The sequence below is a fragment of the Chrysochloris asiatica genome, unplaced genomic scaffold (genome assembly GCF_000296735.1).
Source record: "Chrysochloris asiatica unplaced genomic scaffold, ChrAsi1.0 scaffold00268, whole genome shotgun sequence".
Classification (NCBI taxonomy): domain Eukaryota; kingdom Metazoa; phylum Chordata; class Mammalia; order Afrosoricida; family Chrysochloridae; genus Chrysochloris; species Chrysochloris asiatica.
The window spans coordinates 367724-391382 of NW_006408786.1; the positions used below are offsets into that span (position 1 = coordinate 367724).

Here is a 23659-nt window from a genome sequence, read left to right on the forward strand (position 1 = left end):
GAAGGATGCACTTCACTCCTGGCTCTTCCTTCTTGGTAGTAGTAGGTCCCCCTGAGCTCTGCTTTCATATCTCAAAACAGATTAATTCAAGACTGATAACAACCCCATTCTGTAGATTGCATTATATTAGATCTCATCATGGGAAATTTTACTACCACTAAACTGCCAACTCATTGAGAATCCAGGTCCAGCCGAGCTGACACAAAACCTCAACTACCATACTGTTTCTTCAACAAACTGGGGTCTTCGCACCTGTTGCTCCTTCTGCCTGAAACGCTCTTCTGTGGATGTGTTCATTGCCTGTCTGACATTCATGACCAAATTATTTTAAATTGCTGTGTTTTCCACCCTCATCTAAGTTTCCTCCATGTCATGCTTCTTTTTTTTTTTTTTTACTCCTTAGAGTGTATATAACTAGCTCATGTACTCTGTGTTTTGTTTTCTTGTCATTTACATGAAGACAGGGACTTTTGTCTTTTCACTGCTTTAATTCCAAATACAACAGGAACGCAGCATTTGTTAAACTAACGACAGCCTTAGCTCCAGGCCAACTGGATCTGGCTGAGTCTGAGATGCCAGGTGGGCTCCACCTCAACTGAGATCCATCGGCTCTTCTTCCTTTGTCCCCACAAGTCCCAGCATTTGGGAACCATGGTCCTTCCCTAAATGAAGTTGGGCGGCAGTTTGGCACTGGGATGGCCAGGAATTTAGAAGCTGCTTAGTGATTGTGCCTAAGCCTGGGAGATGGGCCTATGCTGTTCCCATCTGACAGGTTTGAGAAGGTGCTGGAGGTTGAGAGCTCCAGTGTGGGGGGGGGGCATCTCAGAAAACATTTGTGACGTCAGCTTTCAGTCAAACCATAGGCAGGAGGATAAAGTGAAGAATAATACCAGAGAGGTACCACTCCATTGAACAATCAAGCATAGGACAGCGTTTGCCCAGGGATACAGCCCAGAAGGGATAGGAAACACAGAGAAGAAGTCATAAGAGTGCTATTACAATGTGGGGATTACAACCCATGTCACAAATCATAATGTGTGTAAACTGTTGAGTGGAAGACCAGTTTGCTTTATAAACGTTCACCTAAATTATAATAAAGATTTTAAAGGAAAACCAACATTTGTGAGCTTGAAGATAAAGACCCAGGATAGGCAGTTGGGACAGGAAGGAGAATACAAAGGTCCAGGGCTCTAGGGGAAACAAACTTCTTAAGACTTCTGTTATGTCTACAATCGTCTTCTGTGAGGTAGTACAAACAAGCCCCTTTGCCTTCCTTCTAAGTGTATATATATCTGATGGAGGCAGCCTCTATCCGCCTTGGAAAACTCCAAGTGGAAGGTCACTAAAATCCAGGCTCCTAGCACGCTTCACCTCCTCCACTGCCAATACCCATTGCAACCCCTCACTTTTCCTCCCATGGTGGCACCAGCATCCTCAGTCTTCCAGACTCTGCCCTGACCCCCTTGCAGTTTGTTCTCTACAAAGCCACAAGGATCTGGCTAAAATATTGCAGTGAGGGATGAATCCCTTTTCTATAGCCTTCTTCACCATGATTGGGTGGGGTTGTGCAAATGAAGTCCTTGTAACCCACCAAGAGATTTGGATACCTTGCTAATATGTAAATAAGGCCTATGGCACACTAGTGAGGATGAGCCCATGTAAATAAGGTGTATGGAACGCTAACAAGGGGATTGATCAGTTTTGTCCCAGAGGCCGACGGGCGATCTATCACCAAGAGCTGAGAGTGCAGTGCCTTCTTTTGACCTGGGATCCTTGTGCTGAGAACTTTCTAGAGCCAGGTTTTGTAACACCAGAGACTGCTCAAGATGGTGAGAAGCAGAACCAGTAGGCCAGCAGAAGGTGGGCGTGGTGGGCTTCCTAACCCAGAGGGAGAAAGCTGAGCACCTTTGGGCTGGAGGCTTGCTGGTGGAGTGGAGTACCTCTGGGTACTTATTGGTGGAGCTGAAGAGCTTTATACAACTTGCCTAAGGAGGACAGAGGCCAGGCTGAGGAGCTGAAGGCCAGAGAAAGGCCTGCTGTGCACACAGTTGAAGAAAGAACTGTATCCTGAATTGTAACCTATTACTACTTCCTTAATCTGGAGCTCTGGTAGTGTAGTGGTTAAAATCGGGCTGCTAACCTCAAGGTCAGCAGTTCAAAACAACTGTTTTGTGGGAGAAAGGTGAGGCTTTCTGCTCCCATACAAATTTACAGCTTTGGAAACCCTATACAGGGTCATTATGAGTCGGAACCAACTCCACAGCACATAATGCATTGGACTGCAAGGTCAGTTTGAACTGCAAGGTCAGCAGTTCAAATTCACCAGCCACTCCTCAAAAACCCTATGCAGGGTCGCTATGAGTCGGAACTTACTCAAGGGCACTTAATAACAATTTCCCCAATCAGCTCCATAACCGAGCTCAGCTTTCAGCCAAACCACAGGCAGGCCTATAAGGTAAACAATAACACCAGAGACGTACCACTCCATTGAGCAATCACGGATAGGGCAGCATTTGTGAGTTCTGGGTGGCCATTGCTATGAATTATTGACTAGTGTCAGAACTGGTTAAAAAAAAAAAATTTGCTTAGCCGTTGTCTTACATCTCATACATAGGAAGCCACTTTGGGCTAATGCTGATGGTGACTCTTTCCCCACATTGTGGAGTTAGAGGTCGGATGCCTCCACCATACCATCTTTACAAATAGAAAACATACCATGTTGTGCCTTAACTCAAAATCCTCTGAAACAGGTTCCCCTCACTCAGAATTAAGCCCCAAATTCTTGCCTTGCCATTCAACCTCCCCTACCACTCAGCGCTTCAAATCATGATGGTCCAGTCACGGTGGTCCTGAAGTTCCCTGGGAGAATCAGGTCCCCTCCCACCTCGATATCCAGCAGCTGGAGACATTCCCCTCAGAGAATGGTATACCATTCTCCTCACCTTCGACAGGACTCTGCTCAAATGTCATCTAAAATGGAATCACAACTGCAGCACAATTACTTTATATGGCTCTTCTCATGCTAGAAGCTGTCATTCCCATCAAATGACTAGATGTCCAGGGCCATCCAGACTGAGCTGACTCATTAACAACCCTGTATAGGGTTTCCAAGAAGCGACTAGTGTGTTTGAACCGCTGACCTTGTGGTTAAGCAGTCCAGTTCTTATCTTATAGCACCACACCAGCACTCTGACGACTGCTAGATTATGCAGCTATGGTGTCTGTGACCCATCAAGGGGGTAGGATGTTGTTGTTTATTGCTGTTGAGTTGGTTCTGACTCATGATGACACTGTATAGGGTTTCCGAGATATCAAATCTATGAGGACATGAAGGGTATATATGGTACTCACATGTGCTAGGATGATACAAACAAGGTGTACACAACTCTAATATGGGATTGGTCAGTTTTACTATCCCATTAGGCTTAAAATGGACTACGGGTGTGGTGTAGGATAAGTACTGGACTTTGAACCACAAGGTCAACAGTTCAAACCTGCAAACTGCTCTTCAGAAACCCTATACAGAGTTGCTATATGTGTCAGAACCCACTGGACAGCACCTAACGAGGCTTAAACTGAGCTGTCTCAGAAGAGGAAAGGGTGGGGGAGGGCAGAGGGAGAATCACACCACCTGCTAGAACCAGAAGTGAAGCAACAGATCCACATGCTGAACCTCCTCAATCCAGCAAAAAGAAAGTTGGCACACCAGAGATGGCAGAGAAGTGGCAGCAGCAGAACCAAGATCCCAAGACAGAGTAGGGGGCTGCCCATCCCACAGCACAAAAAAGCCAAATGCCTTCAGGCAGGAGGCTTGCTTAAGGAGTAGGGAGCTTCCATTTGTCTGGGTCACTAGGTGTGCCAACCTCCAGAAGATGTAAGTGACTTCAGCCTGAGGCTTACTGATGGACTTGAGTACCTTTTGGGCATTTAGTGGCAGAACTAAAAGAACTTTCTAACATTGTTTGAGCAGGGCAGAGGCCAAGTTGTTTGAGCTGAGAGAATGAAGAACAAAGAGGTGTGCCTGTGGACATGGCTGAGAAGGGGTCTCCTGACCCAAGAACTGTTTCCTGAGCATTCATCATCCTGAATTGTCACCTGTGAACTTCCCTTAATTGTGAGTATGGTCTGTGAGTTTCCCGAGGACGTTGCTATGAATGCTGGGATTCAGCAGAGAAGTACAGGGTGCTGGTGGAGGGATGACTGGTGTCCTTAGTTGCTAAAGGAGGGGGAAGGCTGGAGGCACGTCTGACCTCTGTTTCACAGAAATCGGATCAGCCTAGGGCTGATGAGTTTTCATTCTTCTTCCCGCTTGTGTAGTCTGAGGAAGACACACCCTGCCACCACACCATTTTTATACCTTTATCCCATTCTTCTTTGCAGTCACCACCCAAAATAGTCTCCCTTTTCTGTTTGTGCCTGTTTCCTCCATGGAAGGCAGGAATTGCCTTGTCATGACCCTAGCACACAGCCGATTTCACAAGCAAATACTGAATGAACAAAAGAGCATCCTAGGTCTAGTGAAAATGGGCTTGTGAAGAATTGAACCTAAGGACCCACAGTAGAGGAGCTGTCAGGGGCCAAGGGGAAATAGGTTTTGAGGAGAGACAGGTCAGCAGGAAGGGGATGCTCCTGTGCCCCGCTCCCTCATGCAGGCTATGGCTACGCAAGCTAACTTACGAGGATTTAGGTTAGAGAAAGCAAAGACGGCAAACCAACCACACAGCTCGGCACTAAATCAAGTTCTTTACTTCCCAAAAGTGATGACTAAGGGGAAGGAGAGAAGGGTGGGAGAAGAAGGAAAACAAGAGTCAGAGACAGGGAGGAGGTGGAGAGAGAGGGGACAGTAAATCACTGGTCTATCAAGTGCTCAAGGTAAAAAAGAGTCCTGGAGAATCGTCCACGGCTGCGGCTGCGGGAAGCATTTCGGTTTCCTTCTGTGTATAAGTCCTCGGGGGAAAAGGCTGCCGCCGCTGCCGCTACATTAAATAGTTATATACATCGCAGAGTCCGAGGCCATGGGCAGACGAGGGTGGGGGTCATTTCACCAGGGGTCGTGTTTTATCATCATCACCACACTGGTGAGCTTTGTACTTTTTCACTTCTGCCATGTACTTGGCCCATGCGTCACCTTTACTTGTTAATACCTGTATAGGAAAGGAGAAAAGGGGTACAAAAGGATTAGGAATGGGATGCCAGGGAGGCTATGAACTGGAATCAAGACTGTCCTGATACAGCTGGTCCCCAGTATTATTCAGAAGGGCCTGGTTTGAGGTCAAATAGAGAGTCACGTTATGTGGGGACCTTGTTTGGAGCCCTCCACCCTGCCACCAGGCACATCCATACAGGGCTGGACACCACAGGGCATCACATGGCAAGGAGAGGGCTCAACAGCTCGAGTTGAGCCTAGAAGGGAAAGACAACGCCAGCAGCGCCCACGGCTCACCTCATCCTCCGTCTTCTGCTTCTTGGCTACTATTCCCGTCTTGAGGGCTAGCTTGTTTCCGCCTCTGCGCTTGCCCACCTGGGTGAAGGGACAGAAGACTGCAACGGTTACAGGAGCTGGGGCCCGCCCTGGCGGCGCTGAGGCCCACTACACCTTCCTAGCCCGGCCTGGCGGCCCGTCCCGACGCCGCGCCCAGCTCCGCCAGCCGGCCGACCTGCGCAGCAATCAGAGAGGAGCACACGCAACTCTTTAGCGCCTGCTCTGGGCCCACAATGCCCAGGCAGTGCTGGGCCCCCAGGATGCCCTCCCAGGGAGCAAGAAGAGCACCCGCCTTGGTGGGGATGGGCTCTGTCTTTACCCTCCATGCCAAGGCAACAGCACCCTTAATTGAGCACTTACTGTACACTAAGCCCTGTGCCAAGTTCTTTGGCTGTATCACTTCGTTTCGCTTTCAGTTACCCTGAGATGAAAGTTATAACTGTCCCCATTTTACAGATCAGAAAAGCCTTTGAGGAGCGGCCCATAGCCTGGGTCATGCTGGCAGCAAAACCATGGAGTTGAATTCAAAGCAAAGTGGGTCGAAGACACAGAGCAGCATTCTCAACCACCAAGCCACACTATTCTGCCCTGCATCTAACTTGGACTGGCCCCTTTGAAAGTACTCCTGTAACAGCTCTTTGATGAACAAATGACAGTGACAACTGCTACTCCTATTCATGGAGGGGCACCCAGCCCCCACCTGCACTTCTCACAGCAACCCAGGTCCAAACACTTACCCCTGTCTCAAACAAGTCTTACCCTAGACTTCCACCATGGTTCTTCAGAGTTTCCCTAAGGGCTCCAGCAGGCTTTACAGGCATCAGTCCAACTCCACAAGGCATTATCACGTGACCTGAATGGGTGGGACTACTCTCATGCCCGTTTTTTAACAGATGAAGAAACAGGCTCAGAGGTTAGCCCACTTGCCCAAATCACAGCTGATCAAGGACCTCACTCCTAATGTAGTATTCTCAAATTAACACATTTGACTCCACATCACAAGGGCTTGATCCCAACACCTGAGACAAAGTTCAAAACTGACAATAAATCCAGATCCCAATATTTTGTTGTTAAGTGCAGTAGAGTCGATTCTGAGTCATAGCAATCCTGTATAGGGTTTCCAAAAAGCGACTGGTGAGTTTGAACCACTGACCTCATGGTTCAAACCGACCTTGCAAGTCCTGTGCTCATAGCTCAAAGTATTTTTTATTTGGCCATTTGGGCATGACTGACATTTGGGGCTGGATCATTCTTTGTTGTGATAATGACTAGAAGAACACCCACTCTCAATTCTGACAGCCAACAGAGTCTCTTGATTTTGCCAAATGTCCACAGAGCACAGGGGGGAAATCATCTCTGGATAAAAATCACTGCCTTAGCCCTTCTTTCCGGCTATAAGCCAAAGCCCCATGCCAGTCACCTGTTTCTGGGATTACCTCACGAAACCCTCGAAAGATACCATGATCTCCATGTTTGTAAATACGGAAAATGAGACTAGGCCAGCCTAGATGCTCCAGGAAAGCGAGGATATATCTGAACTTGGCACTATCCAGGGCCTAGCACAAGGCCAGCACAAGGTAAAGAGCTCAGTAAATGTACACGAAACAAATGAGGCTTGGAAAAGTTAAGCAATTTCCCCAAAGTTACACAGTAAGTGATCTGAGTCTCTTAAGCCACACTGCTCACACTCCAGAACTTAAATATGTTTCCTTCCCTATGGAAGGAGTTAGTACCCAACGGACAAAGTCTGGGTACCAATTCAACAGGAGTCCTGGTATCCCGATCCCTGGAGTTCTGTTCCCATCGCAATTCTCTGGCTCCCAGTTTGCACGGATCCTAGCCCCTCTCCTAGACCTCTCACGTCGGGAATCCAGGTTCCACCTCCTCAAAAGTTGGTCCGGAAGCCCCCGGGCCCCTCATGAGGGCAGGAGACGGACCTTAATCCCGATCCCCTTTCTCGGGCTCAGATTCTCCCTGCCAGGGCAGGCCCTGGCGCCCGCCCCCACCCCCGCGGCTCCTTACGAAGCTGAGTGTGGGACCCGGGCCGCCCTTCCTCTTCGGATCCCCGGGGCCCGCGGCGGCGGCCGGCTGGTCGGGTCGCGGCGGGCCCGGGGGCGGCTCCTCCTGTCGCTGCCGCTGCTCCTCCTCCATCTTCCGCTTGAATAGCTCCAGGAAGCTGCCGTCGTTGGCGAACAAATTCACGCCGCCCGACACCGGGCTCGAACCTGCGCCCGACACCTCCTCGTCCCCGCTCTCAGGCGACGTCCCAGGCCCGGACTCTGCCCATCGACTCCCGCCGCCGCCGCCGCCACCCGCAGGGCCCGGCGTCTCCCGGCCCGGAGGCTCCGCCCGTCTCCCTCGGGCAGCCATTTTGTCGCCAGGTGCCGCGCAAAGGACTCCGGGAAGGCCACTACAGCCCCACGCTTGGCGCCCTACTTGCCTCGTCCCGGGCAATGCATGCCGGGAAGAGCGGTCTAGCCGTCAGGCGTCAGCCTTAGGGGCGGGGCGATGAGGACTAAAACGCAGGAGGGCGGGACGGAGAGTCTGTACCCAGCCCCGCGGATTTTTCAGACTCAGTGAGCCTTGAGATCGCCTTATGTGTACCTGGGGAAAAGGGACCATAGTTAGATACTAGTACCGTAGCTAACTCTAGAGCAGGGTACCGGTTGGGACAGGGAGCCCAGTAGCTTTTCTGAGACTGAGTATCCGAGGGAGAAATCTGTGAGGGAAGTGTCTGGAACTGTGTACTTAAGCGACTCCTCAGAGCTTTGATCCTAATGAGGTGTAAAGGGTATGACTGGGCCCAAATGAGGGGTGTATCTCTGGTCGGGTACTTGTCTCTGAGATGGGGGAGCAAATGATTCCGTCTGAGAATTAGGGGTATTTCCTGGGTTGGAGTTCAGGTTCACTCAAATGAAACTGGAGATGTATTCTTAGGCTGGAGTCCCCATAAGAAACCCTGCTGGTATAGTGGTTGAGCTTCCGCTGCTAAGCAAAGGGTTAACAGTTCGAACCCACCAGCTACTCTGGTAGAAAGTAAAGATGTGTCAGCTTGCGTAAAGAATTATGGCCTTGGAAACTCTAGGGAAGTTCTTTGCCTTGTAGAGTCTCTATGAGTTGGACCCACTCCATGGCACTTAACAACAACAAAGATAGTAGGAGTCTCCGCCAAACAGCTTGTATTTCAGCTCAGGGCAGAGATTCAGAGTTTCCTTGGAGTCTCCTCCTCAAACAGAAAGCAAAGTACCAAGAGGTTTTTGGAAATACAGCTCCTTCTAGGACAAGGAGCACAGTTACAGGTATGATCTGTTTTGCCATCCAAGGGGTCAAGGGTCTGTGGAGCTTTCCCACACTGGAGTAATTTTCTCTGGAACCCACCCGCCCTGAGTCCTGATTGTGTAGTCTGTTACACTTGGGCTTCAACCCCGCAAAGCCAGTAGTTCGAATCTACTAGCCTGCATTGGAGGGAAAAGAGGAGGCTTTCTGCTCCCCAAAAGATTTGTTGTTGTTGTTGTTATGTGCCATCGAGTCGGTAGCAACCCATAGTGACCTTATGCACAGCAGAGTGAAACACTACCTGGTCCATCGATGCTGCGCGTGACCAATCCATCTCATTGGGGGTCTTCCTCTTTTTCTTTGACCCTTCACCTTACCAAACATGATATCCTTCTCCGGTGACTGGTGCCTCCTGACAATATAGATTTACAGCCTCATAAATACTATAGGGAGTCCTGGTGTGACGTTGCGGGTTAATGCGCTGGACTGCGATGTCGGTTTAAAACGCAAAGTTGGTGGTTCAAGTTCACCAGCCGCTCCGCAGAAACTCTATACAGAGGCACTAAGAGTTAGACCAACTCGACGGCACTTAACAACAAAATTCTATAGGGACTCTGCTAGCGTAGTGGTTACGAGTCAGACTGCTAACCTCAAGATTAGCAGTTCCAAACTACCAGCCACTCAGAGAGCGAAAGATGAGGCTTTCTACTCCCGTAAAGATTTATTTACAGCCTTGGAAACCCTATGCAGGGTTGCTATAAATCGGAACTAAATCCAAGGTACACCACCACTAAAGTGAATGGAGTCTTGGTGTGGCACTGTGGGATGATGCGCTGGACTGCAAGGTCAGTTTGAACCGCAAGGTCGGCAGTTCAAGTTCACCAGCCCCTCCTCGGAAACCCCACACAGGTCGCTAAATGAATCGGAACCAACTCGACAGCAATTAACAACAACAAACCCTATGTAGGGTTTGCTATGAATCTGAACCAACAAACCAACACAAAACAACAACCCACCTACGTGCCCTGGTGGTGCTGTGGGTAGACCTTGGGCTGCTAACGACAAAGTGGGTGGTTCACCAGCTGCTCTGCAGGAAAAATACGAAGCTGCCTGCTCATGTGAAGATTGAATCTCAGAAACACTATATAGATTTGGCCCGATGATCTGTCTCCACACAACGAATACATCTATGACTGGAGCCCTGGTGATGTAGTGGGTTAGGCGTTGCGCTGCTAACAAGGTCAGCAGTTCGAGTTCACCAGCTAAGGGTTTCTGCTCCCGTAAAGTTAGTTACAGCTTCGGAAACCCTATACTGGATGAATGTAAGTCGGAACCAAGTCGACACACCACCACCACCACCAAGACTGGTTTGCGAAGCAGCTTACAGTCAATTGGATAACAAAGGAGTCGAACCAGAGGCTACGGGGTAAATAATCGACGCGAAGTTGAGCCTATGGAGACTAGCCAGGGCGGAGCTTAACACTAACTTCACCAAGTGGGCGTGGACCCGGTGTTTGGCCGGTTGCTAAGGAAAGGTTGGCGCTACCGGAAAATGAGAGTGATTGGTGAAAGTAAGAAAAAAATATAGCCAATGAAAGGAGTGTTGCAAGACTTCGAATCCAATCAGAGAAGGGGAGTAGCCTGGGACGTCTCAGTATGTTAATTAAGTAGGGGGAGTCATTAGAACACTATAGACAAGAAGTCGACCATGTGAGCCCTGGAAGTGAAAGACATTGGAGTTGTCTTCTATTAGCTCCTAACAGTCGAGGGAGTTATTTAAAGTGTCCAGCCTGGATGGGAATGTGATAAGGAATTTACCCCGTCGGTGCTTTGCATGGTGCGCTCCGCTTGTTCACGTGAGCCGGTTCCAAGATGGCGGCAGGGGTGGCTGGGTGGGGGGTTGAGGCAGAGGAGTTCGAGGATGCGCCTGATGTGGAACCGCTGGAGCCTACGCTTAGCAACATCATCGAGCAGCGCAGCCTTAAGTGGATCTTCGTCGGGGGCAAGGGTGGCGTGGGCAAGACAACCTGCAGGTAAGGATGCTGCGGCGGGGGACCGAGAAGGCGGGTGGGATGTACCACTGGACGAAGGGGAGGTCAGAGACAAGCTTTCCCATCCAGAGCCAGGCGAGGCGGTTGAGCAGGGGTCTTCCGGGTTTTATTCTCCGGAAGTTACCTGGAGCGAATGGAAGATTCCTCCTGAACGCTGCCCCGCGTTCTCTGAATGGGACCTCCCCGTTAGGGTTCAAGAGCCCAAACCACATTGAGCTCAGCTCACGAAGTGGGCAGGCCAGGAGAAGGACACTAAGGTGTCTCAATCAACTGGAACGTATCAGAGTGAACCCAGAGTAGGGGAAGGGCCACTAGGGTAGATGATCTTAGATAAACCTTGCCATTTATAACCCACCACGAGGACTGGAGGGTGTGGAGAGAGGGGAGGGGACACATGATCAGATTGGCCCAGTCAGCTGGATCGAACCAAACTCAACTCAGAGGATGGAGAGAGATCACACAAGTTTTGTTGAACAAGTGGGTTGAACTATCTTGAGCAAGGAAGAACCCTTTAGCTTAGATTTGAGGGAGGGAGCATCGAGTTGTACTGTGTGATTGTACAGCAGGCGCCAGGCTAGACCAACGCAGTTTGTTGAACTTTACCACTGTACCCAGCTAAGGGGATCAGTAGCAGAGATATGAGTGAGCTGGTCCTCCTGCTGGAATTGAGGCTTGATCCCACTGGTATGGATACTGTCTCTTCAAGAGCCTGTTGATCCCAGTACCTCACTCTTAGGGCCCTTGTAGATCTTGGACAGGGAACCTCACACCCCACCTTTTGGCCTTTTCCTTACCTAGCTGCAGCCTGGCAGTCCAGCTATCCAAGGGGCGGGAGAGTGTTCTGATCATCTCTACAGACCCAGCCCACAACATCTCAGATGCTTTTGACCAGAAGTTCTCCAAGGTACCCACCAAGGTCAAAGGCTATGACAATCTCTTCGCCATGGTGAGTAGAGCAGGGCTCAGCAACCCAATTGTGGCAAAGGCCCATCAGGTTCCTTCTGTGAACACTCAGCCAACATCCATTGCCTTGTCCTTCCCATTCTACATCCTATGTCTTTCAGAATCTACCATTTCCTCAGTATACTCATGGGGGAGGAATGAGGAATCTCTAAGGAGCAGAAAGGGAGAGTGAGTGGCCAGAACTTAGTGAGCAAGGGGAGGGGAAGGAGAAGAGATTGGAGAGGCCAACCAGGGCCAGTTAGTATAGGACCTGGCAGGTTATGGTGAGCAATTTGACTATGATTCCAGATTTGAAGTCATTTATTTTAAGAGGAGCAGTGTCATGAACAGATTCATGTTTTGAAATGTTCCCACTGACGATCCTGTGGCTATTTGAGTGAGAAGACAATGCCAGCCACCAGGCAAAAGACAGTAACCCAGACTAGAACGGTGGGCAGAGTTTAGGGGAAGTTGTTATCTTTGAGATGTATTTTGGAATGAAAGCAAAGCTTTTTGATTGTGATGAGTGAGAAAAAGAGATTTATACTCTCTTAGTTGTCTCCTGAGCAAGTGGGATGAGAAAGACTAGGAGAAGAGCAGGTTTAGAAAGGACAGATCTGACCGAGATGCATGTAAGGTGCCCACTGGACATCCAAGTGGAGACATCGTGACAGTGACTTAGTTAAGTATCCTAAGGGAAGTATTTAAAGCCATAGGGATGTGAGAGAACAAAAAGGCCCAGAAAGTAGCCTGGGGCACATCAGCATTGAGGGTCCAGCCGAGTAGCAGGAGGAGCCAAGATGGAGCTACCTCAAAGGAAAGCCAGAGAGGAGAGTCCTGAGCACCCGGAAAAGAAGAGTCTAGCCGGAAGCAGTGGTCTACTCTCACAGACATGTTGGTTTGCGACAGATGCCCCCAAAGGGAGTAGACACAGTGGAAGACGTGTTGGCCTGACAGGAGTTGGGGAATGGGACCACAGTTGGAGGGAGATGTGGGGTAAGGAGGGCTTTTGTAAGGATGGAGATGGTGGAGCAAGTTTGTTGGCCGATGGCATGACAGGGATGGGCAGTGATACTGTAGGAGGGAAGGAGGGTTCCATCCAGCACATGGATCTGGGACCTGGGTCCGGAGCCCAGACGGGAGTAGTGGGAACTGAGATATTTCAGGTATGGGAGGCTTGCAATGAGGGTGTTGGCAGACAATCCTTCACTTTTCTCACTGAACCCCGAGATGAGGGCCTCCGCAGAGAGTGGGAGAGTTAGGGTGAGAGTTTTGCAGACTACAGAAGGGGAGGCAGCCTGGAATGCCTGGGCTGGATAAGGACGCAGGCCGGGAAGACCACCAATAGTGAGAGTGAGGCAGCAGTGAAGACACAAGATGGCCTAGGGAGATTTAGAATAAGTGGAGGAGGACAGAGGGCTGGGTGTGACCAATGAGGTGACCCAGTGATAGGAATAATCTACCAAGGATGACTGTGATGGGTACGGGGCTAGACTGATGGGCTTACAAGCTCCCTGGAGGGGAGTGCCCTTTGAGGCCAGTGAGTTGGGGATTTCGCCGTGGTACACATGACAGAGGAGGTGGCCCAGGAGGAGGAAGAAGGTCTTGAGTCCAGGACTGGTCAGGCACTCCGTGAGATGGTCATCCCTTCAAGGAGTCTATATACATAAGGAACCATTGTGTATATGGACCACAACAAACAAGCTGGAGAGGCAGACAGTTAGTGTGATAAGTAAGTCCTATGGAGTGTGAGAAAAGACTCAATGCGGAGAACAAAAGGTGGCGTCGGGGACCAGGGGAGATGCCTGTTAGACCAGTGACTTCCCTTCAGGGCACTGACCACTTTTGGGGATTTCCCACAGTTTGTGTGATGGTTTTGGCCATATTTGTGTCTGTGGGAGACCCTGTGAGTCTGTAAGGGAGGGCAGGGGCCATACCAGGCCCTACGGTTGAAGCACTCTGTTTCTCCGTCTGTCTCTCACACTGGTTGGAGCATCCCTGCTATAGCAGCAGCCTGAGTCTTGTCCCTTCGGCCCCCAGGAGATTGACCCCAGCCTTGGCGTGGCGGAGCTGCCCGATGAGTTCTTTGAGGAGGACAACATGCTGAGCATGGGCAAGAAGATGATGCAGGAAGCCATGAGTGCCTTCCCGGGGATCGACGAGGCCATGAGCTATGCTGAGGTCATGAGGTCAGGCCCAGCCTGCATGCGAGGTGGGGCACTGTGGGGCTGGGCACAGAAAGTGGTGGCACAGGCTTGACCCCCATCTCCCCACAGGTTGGTGAAGGGCATGAACTTCTCGGTGGTGGTGTTTGACACAGCACCCACGGGTCACACGCTGAGGCTACTCAACTTCCCCACCATCGTCGAGAGGGGCCTGGGCCGCCTCATGCAGATCAAGAACCAGATCAGCCCTTTCATCTCACAGGCAGGCGGGGCCTGGGCCATCCAGATTCCCCTGAGGCAGAGGGAACCCCCACATCTCCAGATGTGCAGTAACTGAGATGCTTTCCCTCACCCCCCTCAGACAGCGCTTCTCAGATTGGTCTTCATTGGGTGGGGGAGCCGTCTCATGACGCGACAGGATTCAGAGTCCCTAACCACTTGGCCCACTAAGTGACCCAGACTGAACTTGAGACCACAAATTCTGGAGCCGGGCCGTCCAGGTTCAGATCCTCTGCATTCGTGCGCTGTGTGACCCTGAGCCGGTCATTATGCCTCTCTGGGTGTCACCTTACCTGTCATATGAAGATCCTGAGAATGCACTGATGGGTCCTTATTGCAACCCTCTTCTGTGGAGTGTGGGCCCCTGCTGAGGGGACTTGGGCCTCAGGCAGTAACACTTACTGAGCGCTTACTGTATACTAAGCATCTTACATGTGTCCACTCTCCTAGCAGGGCACTGCTAGGAGATGAGGTCTACAGGTGGGGAAATGGGCCCTCAGGAGATCAAGCCCCTGGACCGAGGCCCCCCAGAAATGGCAGAGTAGAGCAGGGCCCATGCTTTCAATTACTGCCAGGTGTCATGAGGCATCACCCAAGTGTTTAGCAGCCCTCACCCCACCCCTCCCTCATCCAGTGTGTAATAGTCCCCAGGTAAGCCATGAGTCTCCTACCCTACCCCCCACAGATGTGCAACATGCTGGGCCTGGGGGACATGAATGCAGACCAGCTGGCCTCCAAGCTGGAGGAGACACTGCCTGTCATCCGCTCTGTCAGCGAGCAGTTCAAGGACCCTGTAAGCTGCACCCCAGGTGGGCAGTAAGGGGCAGGTCGGGAAGTAGAGCCAGACCCTGACCCTCACTGTCCTCTCTCCTGCTTTGCAGGAACAGACCACCTTTATCTGTGTGTGCATCGCCGAGTTCCTGTCCCTGTACGAGACAGAGAGACTGATTCAAGAGTTGGCCAAGTGCAAGATTGACACACACAACATCATTGTCAACCAGCTGGTCTTTCCTGACCCCGAGAAGCCCTGCAAGATGTGTGAGGCCCGCCACAAGATCCAGGCCAAGTACCTGGACCAGGTGCGCCCTTGCCCCCAGCACAGACCTCAGCCCTCTCACCTCTGACCCAGGGGGGAGGGGGAAGGACTGGCCCTGCATAGCCAAGGCTCTTCTGACCCATCACTGTGTTCTCTGACCTTTTACTTCATCCTCTGACCCTTTGTCTCAATCCTGAGACCATCACCCTTCACCCCAACTTGGACCTTTTGCCCTAATTCTGGCCCTGGAGGACTTGCTAGGCCTGGTCTGTGTACCTCTGACCCTAAGAGGCAGGATGTCCAGCCCAATGGGCCCTGCCCCGAATTTTCTCCCTTACCCTGGGGAGCCCTCAGACATCCGGCCCCTGACTGCTGCTTTCTGCCCAGCACAGATGGAGGACCTGTATGAAGACTTCCACATTGTGAAGCTGCCACTGTTGCCCCACGAGGTGCGAGGGGCGGACAAGGTCAACACTTTCTCAGCCCTCCTCCTTGAACCCTATAAACCCCCCAGCACCCAGTAGCATTGCTGCCTGTCCCAGCTGCTGACATTTCACGCCCACCCTCCAACTTCACCCTAGGGCAGAGTTTGCACAAAATACCCCCCTATGGTGCAGGGGGGAGCCACTGAGGGGAGGAACAGAGGTGGGGAAGGGCCCTGTTCCCCCTGGTGGGGCTGAGGGGCTGCAACTGACCCCCACCTTTCCCCACCTCTTGCTCCTCAATAAAAAGATCTTTAACTGCTTTGGGTGTTTATGTGGGAATCTGGGAATGGTGGGTAAGGCACCTTCATAAGTGAGGGGGCTTTCAAAAGTTCATGGAAAAATAGGATGAAAAGAAAAGAATTTTTCCACAAACGTTGACACCCCCTCATACAGTTGCACACACTGCACTGCACCAGTGGATTCACAGCAGAGACTTAGACATGTATGTATAGCCATGTGGACAGGAGGGTATTGGGTAAGAGATGTGGGGGTGTTTCTGCCAAGGCTGTGAGGCCTGGGGTGGGAAGGGAAATCCGCCTATTTCCATGAAGACTCAGAGCGTGGGAACCAGGTGCCCCATGAGTAGGCCCCTGGCTAGTAGGGAGCGGATTAGGCCTGCAGTGGGCCCAAGGCTGCCTGTTGTTTGGATTGGGAATTAATGGGCGCCCTGGGCAGAGATTGGGCCTGCCAAACTGGGGATTAACAGTCTCCACCCACCCCAATTCCTACCACTCTGGGTAGCATTGCCTCTCCCACACAGACTGCAGCTGGGGTACTGACTGGGGGCAGGTTAACATAGGCCTCAAGCTATGGCCCCTGCTGTTCCATTCAGCATCCAGAACTTTCTTATTTGAGTGGCTAAAGCATGCTTCCTGCCATCTGAGCTTTGGGACCTTCACTAAAAGATTAAGAGCCATATGACAGAGCCATGGCACATGTCCCCAAGACAATCCATGCACTGGAAGGCTTTTGTCCTGCACTCCAGCCGTCTTCCACTTGCGTTGTTAAGTGCAGGTGATTTAGTTCCGACTCAGCATTCCCATATAGGGTTCTGAGGAACTGCTGATGAATTTGAACAGCCAACCTTATGATCCTGTGTGCATCCTACAGTGCCACACCAGGACTCCCTGCCACTGCCTGGGGAACCCCATTTTCCCTACTTGAGAAACCCAGGACTGGGAATGACCTTGGACAGTTCTAATTCCAAGCTGAAGCTAGTTGGGGGGGAGGAGGGACCAAAGCGGGTGTTTAAGGACATATGAGTCAGGAGGTAATGTTGAGACGTGCCAGGGTGTGTGTGCAAGGGGAACCCAGCCACGAGCCTAGACGTGTTCCCTCTACACTGCTTGCGTGCTGGGTGTGCGCAAGCAGGTGTGGCATTTTGGGTGGCTTGCATAAACAGTGATGCAGCATAGTGGCAAAGACCCCCCAAGGACAAAGTGTCTGGATTCAAATTCTAGCTGTGTGTGTCCTCAGCCTCGGTTTCCCTACTTGGCCACACCATGTTCATAGGCCTGCTTGTGAGAATTCAGTGAGATGGTGGCACGTATTCACCAACAAGTATTTGTTATTCTTCATTGTTAAAACGGTTAAGTATGTATGCTAGCTTGGGTCCAACAGTCAGTGGGGACACGTTTGCGCTGGGGGAGGGATAATGAGACGAGGGCTAGCTCAGTAAATGTGAAGACACAGTAGGAAGCAGGGGCTGTTGGTTGGGAAAGAGCCTGTCAGCACAAAGCTGACCCCCTTCCCCAGGTCTGGCAGCTGGCTGCCCAGTCCAGCACTACCTGCTTGCTCCCTTTTATGGTCCATCCAGCAGCTGGACAGCGGAGGCATGAGGCTCAAAGTGGAGGTGGCCAGCCTGGGCCAGTTTCTAATTACCCCGGGTGGGGCCGACATCTGCCAGGATAGGAACGCAGCGTCCTGGACTGCTGGGTCCCGGGTGGAGGTGCTCAGACTTCTGCAATGGGTGGACACCAGGGGAACAGGAACACTCATTCCAGGGTATCCCTCCCTGGAGCAGAGTTGGACCCCTGAACTCCTGCTCCCCCTCACACAGGTTTGTACACTGGGGTAGATAAAGGTGGGGTACTGTGTGTGCCAGGCTGGAAATGCCTCCTTTATGTGCATAGGAGGAACAAGTGTTCCATATCCATGTAGAATGAGGGGATCAGATTTTGGATTCCCCAGCTTGTGTGTTCATGACAATAGAATATTTCAGAACTACGAATGCAGACAGGGTCATTGGAAGTCTCACGTATTGATACGCACACAGGTGAGTTTTGTGATAGGGGGCTTACTGGGTATGATTCTATCTAGACATGACCTCTCTGTGAATATGGTCCAGGGAATCAGTATGACTCTGGGACTGAATGCCACTGTGTTGAGAGAAAGTGTCACTACACCTGGTGTCAGGGTTCTGTGGCAATCAGGAAGCAGTGCACGTGACCTCTCAGTGTGATGATGGATGGCTATGTTGAGGGGAGGTGTTCTGGTGTCTGAGTGTGTAATGTACTTGGCTGGTTGTGTGACCTTGTGTGTGTCTTTGTGACAGAGTGATCTGGAGGAAACGCAAGGCCCCTCCCTTTGTCCCCACCTGTGTTCTCCTGCATATTGTTTGGAGACTGTCAGTATGCCTGAGAACTGGAGATGTTAGGATACTTCTGTATGTTGGGGAGAGGGGGAGAGCCGCGTGTCTGGTGTGTCATGTGTGCCCCTAGAAGTCTGTGACGGTGTGTACTACCTGTTGGATCACTGTGGTTGTGTAAGGCTGGGGTGAGAGAAGCTGAGTGTGGTTGGGTTAATTGTGCATCTTTGTGACAGTGTAGGATATGACAGGTGACTGGAGTGACCCACAGACAGGAGTGACTCTGGGACTGGGAAGTAGAGGATCCCTGCCCCTCCACCAGTTCCAAGTTCCCCAGCCATGACAGTCAGCAGAGTGACTCAGAAGGCAACGGAGGCAAGGGTGACCTCTCCCCCTGCCCCAGGTCACAAACTGACCTGCTTCTGACTTCTCCAGTTTCCAGGCTGCAGTTGAAAGGGGCGGGCCAGGGAGGGGCCGTCCCCGCCCACTCTCCAGCCCCCTCCAGCTTAGGGTCTGACTTCAGACCCACCCAGCACGGAAGCTACCCGCCCATCCAGTCACTACCACCACCACCCCCCACCACCCACCCCCGCGTGTCCCTGCACTCTCCACCTTCAACACTGGTAAGAAGGGGCGAGGGAAATGTGGGCACCCTGGGAACAGATGGAGTTCCCCAAATGGAGAGTGGAGGGCTTGGAAGGCTAGTGGGAAGCAGAGAGGAAAGATCTAGGTAGATCGGAGAGGAGAGGAGGGGCAGCGTCAGGCGTGTGCAGTGGTGGTGTAACTGGCCGTGGAACGGCTAATGCAGGAGTGGGGTCCAGCTGCATCAGGGGGACTGGGGACCAAGGGTTAGGACTGGGAGATGGAAGAGTGGAGCCAACCACAGGGCCAGAGGTCGGGGCTAAGGAAAGAGACTTGTGAGGAAGGGTCGGAACCCTGATTCTAAAATCTGAGACGCTGAGGGCGCAGAATGAGCAAGGTTGTAGAAGGCGTCCTGGAGGGTCAGGGAGGACTCCTCTGCTGCTGACCGCGTGGATTCTAGGGGATAGGGGAGGGAACGGTCTTAGGTTGGGCGATTCAGGGAGGCGGCAGGGAGAAGTAGGCGCCAGGCTCTGCGACTCGGAGTCCAGGAGAAGGGGCGACCTGCGAAGAGAGGACAGGGTTTGAGGCGGGCCTGAGCCGGACTGGGAGGAAAAGGGAATCTGTACCGCAAGGAGAGGACGCCGCGCTCAATCGCCTCACACCTCCGCAGCCCCCCATTCGTCCGTCCACAGTCCCGAGGTCGGCCCGACACGACGATGACCGTCACATACACAGCGCGTGTTGCCAACACGCGCTTCGGCGGCTTCTCGCAGCTCCTGCTGCTATGGCGGGGGAGCATCTACAAGTTGCTGTGGCGGGAGTTGCTCTTCTTCCTCGGACTCTACATGACGCTGAGCATCGCCTACCGGTGAGATCGGGTCCCTGGAGTGGCCAAGGGGGTGCTGCCAAAAGAAAGACCTCCCTCTGAGGAAGGTACCCTCCTCTGATCTCACGCCCCCCATCTCCTAGCTTCGTGTTGAGTGAAGACCAGAAGCGTTACTTTGAGAAACTCGTCATTTACTGTGACCAGTACGCCAGCCTCATCCCTGTCTCCTTCGTTCTCGGTGAGGTCCTGCCTTTTCCCCGCCCCATAACCCTGAGAGTCATTTCCATTTAAACCTTTGTAGATCCTATTCCTGCCTCTCTGAGACACCCCTCAAATCTAACCCCCACAACTCTTCCCACTTCTGGATCCTGAGACCTTGGATGTCACCTGGTCACATGTACCCATGAGAGCTCCCCACTCTAGTTCACTCAGGGACTCTCATGTATAGACAGGAGACTAGTAGTGTCCCCCACATGTCCTGGGCCCCTCTCAAATGATCCATATGACTCCATCCTCTCAATCCCAGTCAGGCAGACATTCCTCTGACATGTCTTGGTCCCTAATGACTTCTGCAATCTCAGACTTCAACCCAAACTGTCCTGGAACTCCCTGACGTTTCTTGCTGATGTTAGGGGCTGTCAGGTTGATTGGGACTCAGTAATTCTATAGGGCAGGATAGAACTGCTCCACAGAGTCTCCTAGGCTGTAATCTTCACAGGAGCACATCCTGTATCTAAACCCCTTGTGTATCCGGCTCAGAGACAAGCCTGATGTACATCCCTACAAACTGGGCCCCTCTCCCCATGTTCTGATCTCTATGCCCCCAGCTGAGTCAGGTACTCCCTGTGGATGGGGTGACAACTTTTCCATCTGTCCATTTGTCTCCACTCCCACATTGGGACTTCAATCCCCTAACCCAAATGATTCCAAAGTAGCCAGGGTGACACAGTCTGCTTGGCCTCTCTGGTATCCTTTCAAGACTGGGGCCCCCAAGTTCCCAGACCAAGTGGCCTCATGAAGTCAGAGTGGCTGACCCTTTGAAGTCTCTCCTCCTACAAGCTGGGTCCCTAATCTTCCCAGCCCTGTGTCCTTGCTGAGTCTCCCACCCCACCCGCCGCTTGCTCGCAGGCTTCTACGTGACGCTGGTGGTGCACCGCTGGTGGGACCAGTACCTATGCATGCCGCTGCCCGATGCGCTTATGTGTGCCGTGGTGGGCACGGTGCACGGGCGCGACGAGCGCGGTCGCCTCTATCGGCGCACGCTCATGCGCTACGCTGGACTCTCCGCTGTGCTTATTCTGCGTTCGGTCAGCACTGCGGTCTTCAAACGTTTCCCCACCGTGGACCACGTGGTGGAGGCTGGTAAGGCCTCAGGAAAAGAGGTGGGCTGGGGACCGGGTAGGGACGTGGGAAGGAGCGAGCAACCTTTGACAACGCCTCTCCAGGGTTTATGACCCGCGAAGAGCGCAAGAAGTTCGAGAACCTCAACTCGCCCTATAACAAATTCTGGGTGCCCTGCGTCTGGTTCTGCAACCTAGCCGCGCAAGCCAGGCGTGAGGGCCGCATCCGCGACAACAGCGCCCTCAAGCTGCTACTCGAGGTGGGCCCGCCAGAAGGGTTTGTGCTGGGGTGAGGTCATTTATCTAGACTACTAGAAAAAAAATGTGCAGTGTGCAGTTGGGTCAGACAGCAGCCTGAGGAGCAGAAATGCATAGTGCCTCCCCCCTCCCATGTTATTCACTGACAGTCCAATACTTTCCTGGAAACCCCAAGCACACTCTACCTCTCACCAGGTTTAGACCCAACCATCATCATCTCACCTACTCACAATGAACTTTTACAACTCAGTCCCCCTCAAGACCTGTATCCATCCCCAGGAGTTGAATGTGTTCCGGGGCAAGTGTGGGATGCTCTTTCACTACGACTGGATTAGTGTACCCCTTGTCTACACCCAGGTAATCCCTCCCCCGTGCCTCTGTTGATATCGGGTGGCAAGGGGAAACAGAACCAGCTCAGACCCCCATCACAGTGACACCGGTCTTAGCCCTCGATGACCCTGACCAGGTGGCCTCTCTTGCCTCCAGGTGGTCACCATCGCAGTGTACAGCTACTTCCTGGCCTGCCTCATCGGTCGCCAATTCCTGGACCCAGCGCAGGGTTATAAAGGCCACGACCTGGATCTATTCGTGCCCATCTTCACACTGCTACAGTTCTTCTTCTATGCCGGCTGGCTCAAGGTGGGAGGAACCTCTGGCCGGGAAGATGGAAGGATCTCAAACCCCTCCCTAACCCACTTCCAAACCCACTCAGGTCGCAGAGCAGCTCGTCAACCCCTTCGGAGAAGATGACGACGACTTTGAGACCAACTTTCTAATCGACCGCAACTTCCAGGTGAGACTCGCTGTGTTGATCATCCCTGGCTCCGAAAACTATGAACTTCTGGTCCCATTCCTGCCAAGACGTGCTTAAGCCAGGAAATCCTCTCTTTAGTGGCTCACTAACCCTTCATGAAATGTCCACCCTGTTGTCAGGGTATTTTGCCTCGCCCCACCTCCATCTGGGTGTCGCGCCTGCAGGTGTCGATGCTGGCCGTGGACGAGATGTACGACGACCTGGCCATGCTGGAGAAGGACCTTTATTGGGACGCAACCGAGGCTCGCGCCCCCTACACAGCGGCCACTGCCTTCCTGCTGCAGCAGCCGTCTTTCCTGGGTTCCACCTTCGATATCACGTTAGTCAACCGGAAGGGGCGGGACTCCTGTCTGATTTAAAGGACTGTAGGGAACGGGGACAGGGTTAAAGGTTAAATCTTATAGGGATTGAGGTTTTGAGGATTGGAAGGGAAAAGACTGAGCATGAGTGAAGGGGCGGGGTCAAGGCCAGGAGTGGGGGGGGCCACATACTGGGGCCCACCTACAGCGGCAGAGCTAAAGTCTAGGGATCGGATTAATCAGAGGCGGTATAAAAGAAGACGAGGCCGAGCCAAGACTAAAGTTTTGGGGCTTAAATTTGAACTGATCAGAGGAGGGAGGAAGAGGCCAGGCTCTGACTTGAGGAGCAAAGTATTTGGGGATGTGGGACGAAAGGCTGTGTGGAGCCAGGAGAAAACAGCATGCCTTGGATCCAGTTCTTTCAAAAGGAGAGATTACCTGACTTGGCTGTCGCTTCTGTAGCCTGGCCAAGGAGGACATGCAATTCCAACGGCTAGACGGCGTGGACGGACCGCCGGGCGAGACGCACAGTGACTTCCTGCAGCGCCTCCTGCCGGTTACTGCGGGCCCTGCCGGAGCCCTACTGGGCCGGCGCTTGTCGCTCTTGCGCCGCAAAAACAGCTGCGTGTCAGAGGCGTCCACTGCAGCCAGCAGCGCGTGCGCTGCGGCCCCGGAGTGCGGCTGCGAGGACCAGCTACTAGACCCTGGCCTGCGGGAACCTGAGGCCGAGTCCCTCGCTGCTCCCGAGCCGCCCGCGCCCGCAGTCGGACCCGCAGCCGAACCTTTCACCATGGTTCCCATGCCCGGACCACGAGGTCCCGCGCCGCCCTGGCTTCCTAGCCCCATTGGCGAAGAAGAGGAAAATCTGGCCTGAGACCCTTAGGTCCCGGACCCCCCAAGGGGTTCAGAGAACCAAGCAGATACAGAACGCAGGCCGCGATCTGGGTCAGCCTACGACTTGTGTGAACTCCCCCGTTCCCTGCATCCCAGCCTTCACTTCCCAGCCCGCCTTTCCCCGGTAACCCACGCCTGAGCGCCCTGCCTTTGGTACAGGGGCTGAGGGTTAGCTTCTTTGAACCCCCAGTCCTTACCACCGGCTCTATCTTTCACCCTTGCTTGAAAGTCTTCACCAGTACGTCCGCCCTTTCATTCAAACGGAGATGAGTGCCTACCGCCTGGATTTGTCCCGAGGCTGAAATAAAACTACAACTTTAAAAGCATTTGGTACATAGAAACA

At 52.5% G+C, this 23659-nt stretch overlaps 3 protein-coding genes across 3 annotated transcripts; 2 read left to right on the forward strand and 1 right to left on the reverse strand.

Annotated features, from left to right (window-relative positions):
• Positions 1 to 4725: 4725 nt before the first annotated feature.
• Positions 4726 to 7904, reverse strand: LOC102835289 (chromosome unknown open reading frame, human C19orf43). The gene is made up of 3 exons (XM_006874252.1): positions 7505 to 7904; positions 5444 to 5521; positions 4726 to 5144 (listed from the first exon to the last, which is right to left on the reverse strand). Exons 1-3 carry the CDS (start codon positions 7850 to 7852, stop codon positions 5037 to 5039), a joined length of 534 nt encoding a protein of 177 aa, XP_006874314.1. The 5' UTR covers positions 7853 to 7904; the 3' UTR covers positions 4726 to 5036.
• A 2718-nt stretch (positions 7905 to 10622) lies between these two features.
• On the forward strand, positions 10623 to 15975 carry ASNA1 (arsA arsenite transporter, ATP-binding, homolog 1 (bacterial)). Its single transcript, XM_006874253.1, has 7 exons — positions 10623 to 10791; positions 11608 to 11755; positions 13792 to 13940; positions 14028 to 14178; positions 14881 to 14988; positions 15077 to 15274; positions 15624 to 15975. Exons 1-7 carry the CDS (start codon positions 10631 to 10633, stop codon positions 15753 to 15755), a joined length of 1047 nt encoding a protein of 348 aa, XP_006874315.1. The 5' UTR covers positions 10623 to 10630; the 3' UTR covers positions 15756 to 15975.
• Positions 15976 to 19601: 3626 nt separating this feature from the next.
• Positions 19602 to 23296, forward strand: BEST2 (bestrophin 2). The gene is made up of 9 exons (XM_006874254.1): positions 19602 to 19753; positions 19855 to 19949; positions 20840 to 21073; positions 21157 to 21311; positions 21589 to 21666; positions 21796 to 21948; positions 22022 to 22102; positions 22288 to 22442; positions 22885 to 23296. The coding sequence occupies exons 1-9, from the start codon at positions 19602 to 19604 to the stop codon at positions 23294 to 23296; spliced, it is 1515 nt and encodes a 504-aa protein (XP_006874316.1).
• Positions 23297 to 23659: the final 363 nt, after the last annotated feature.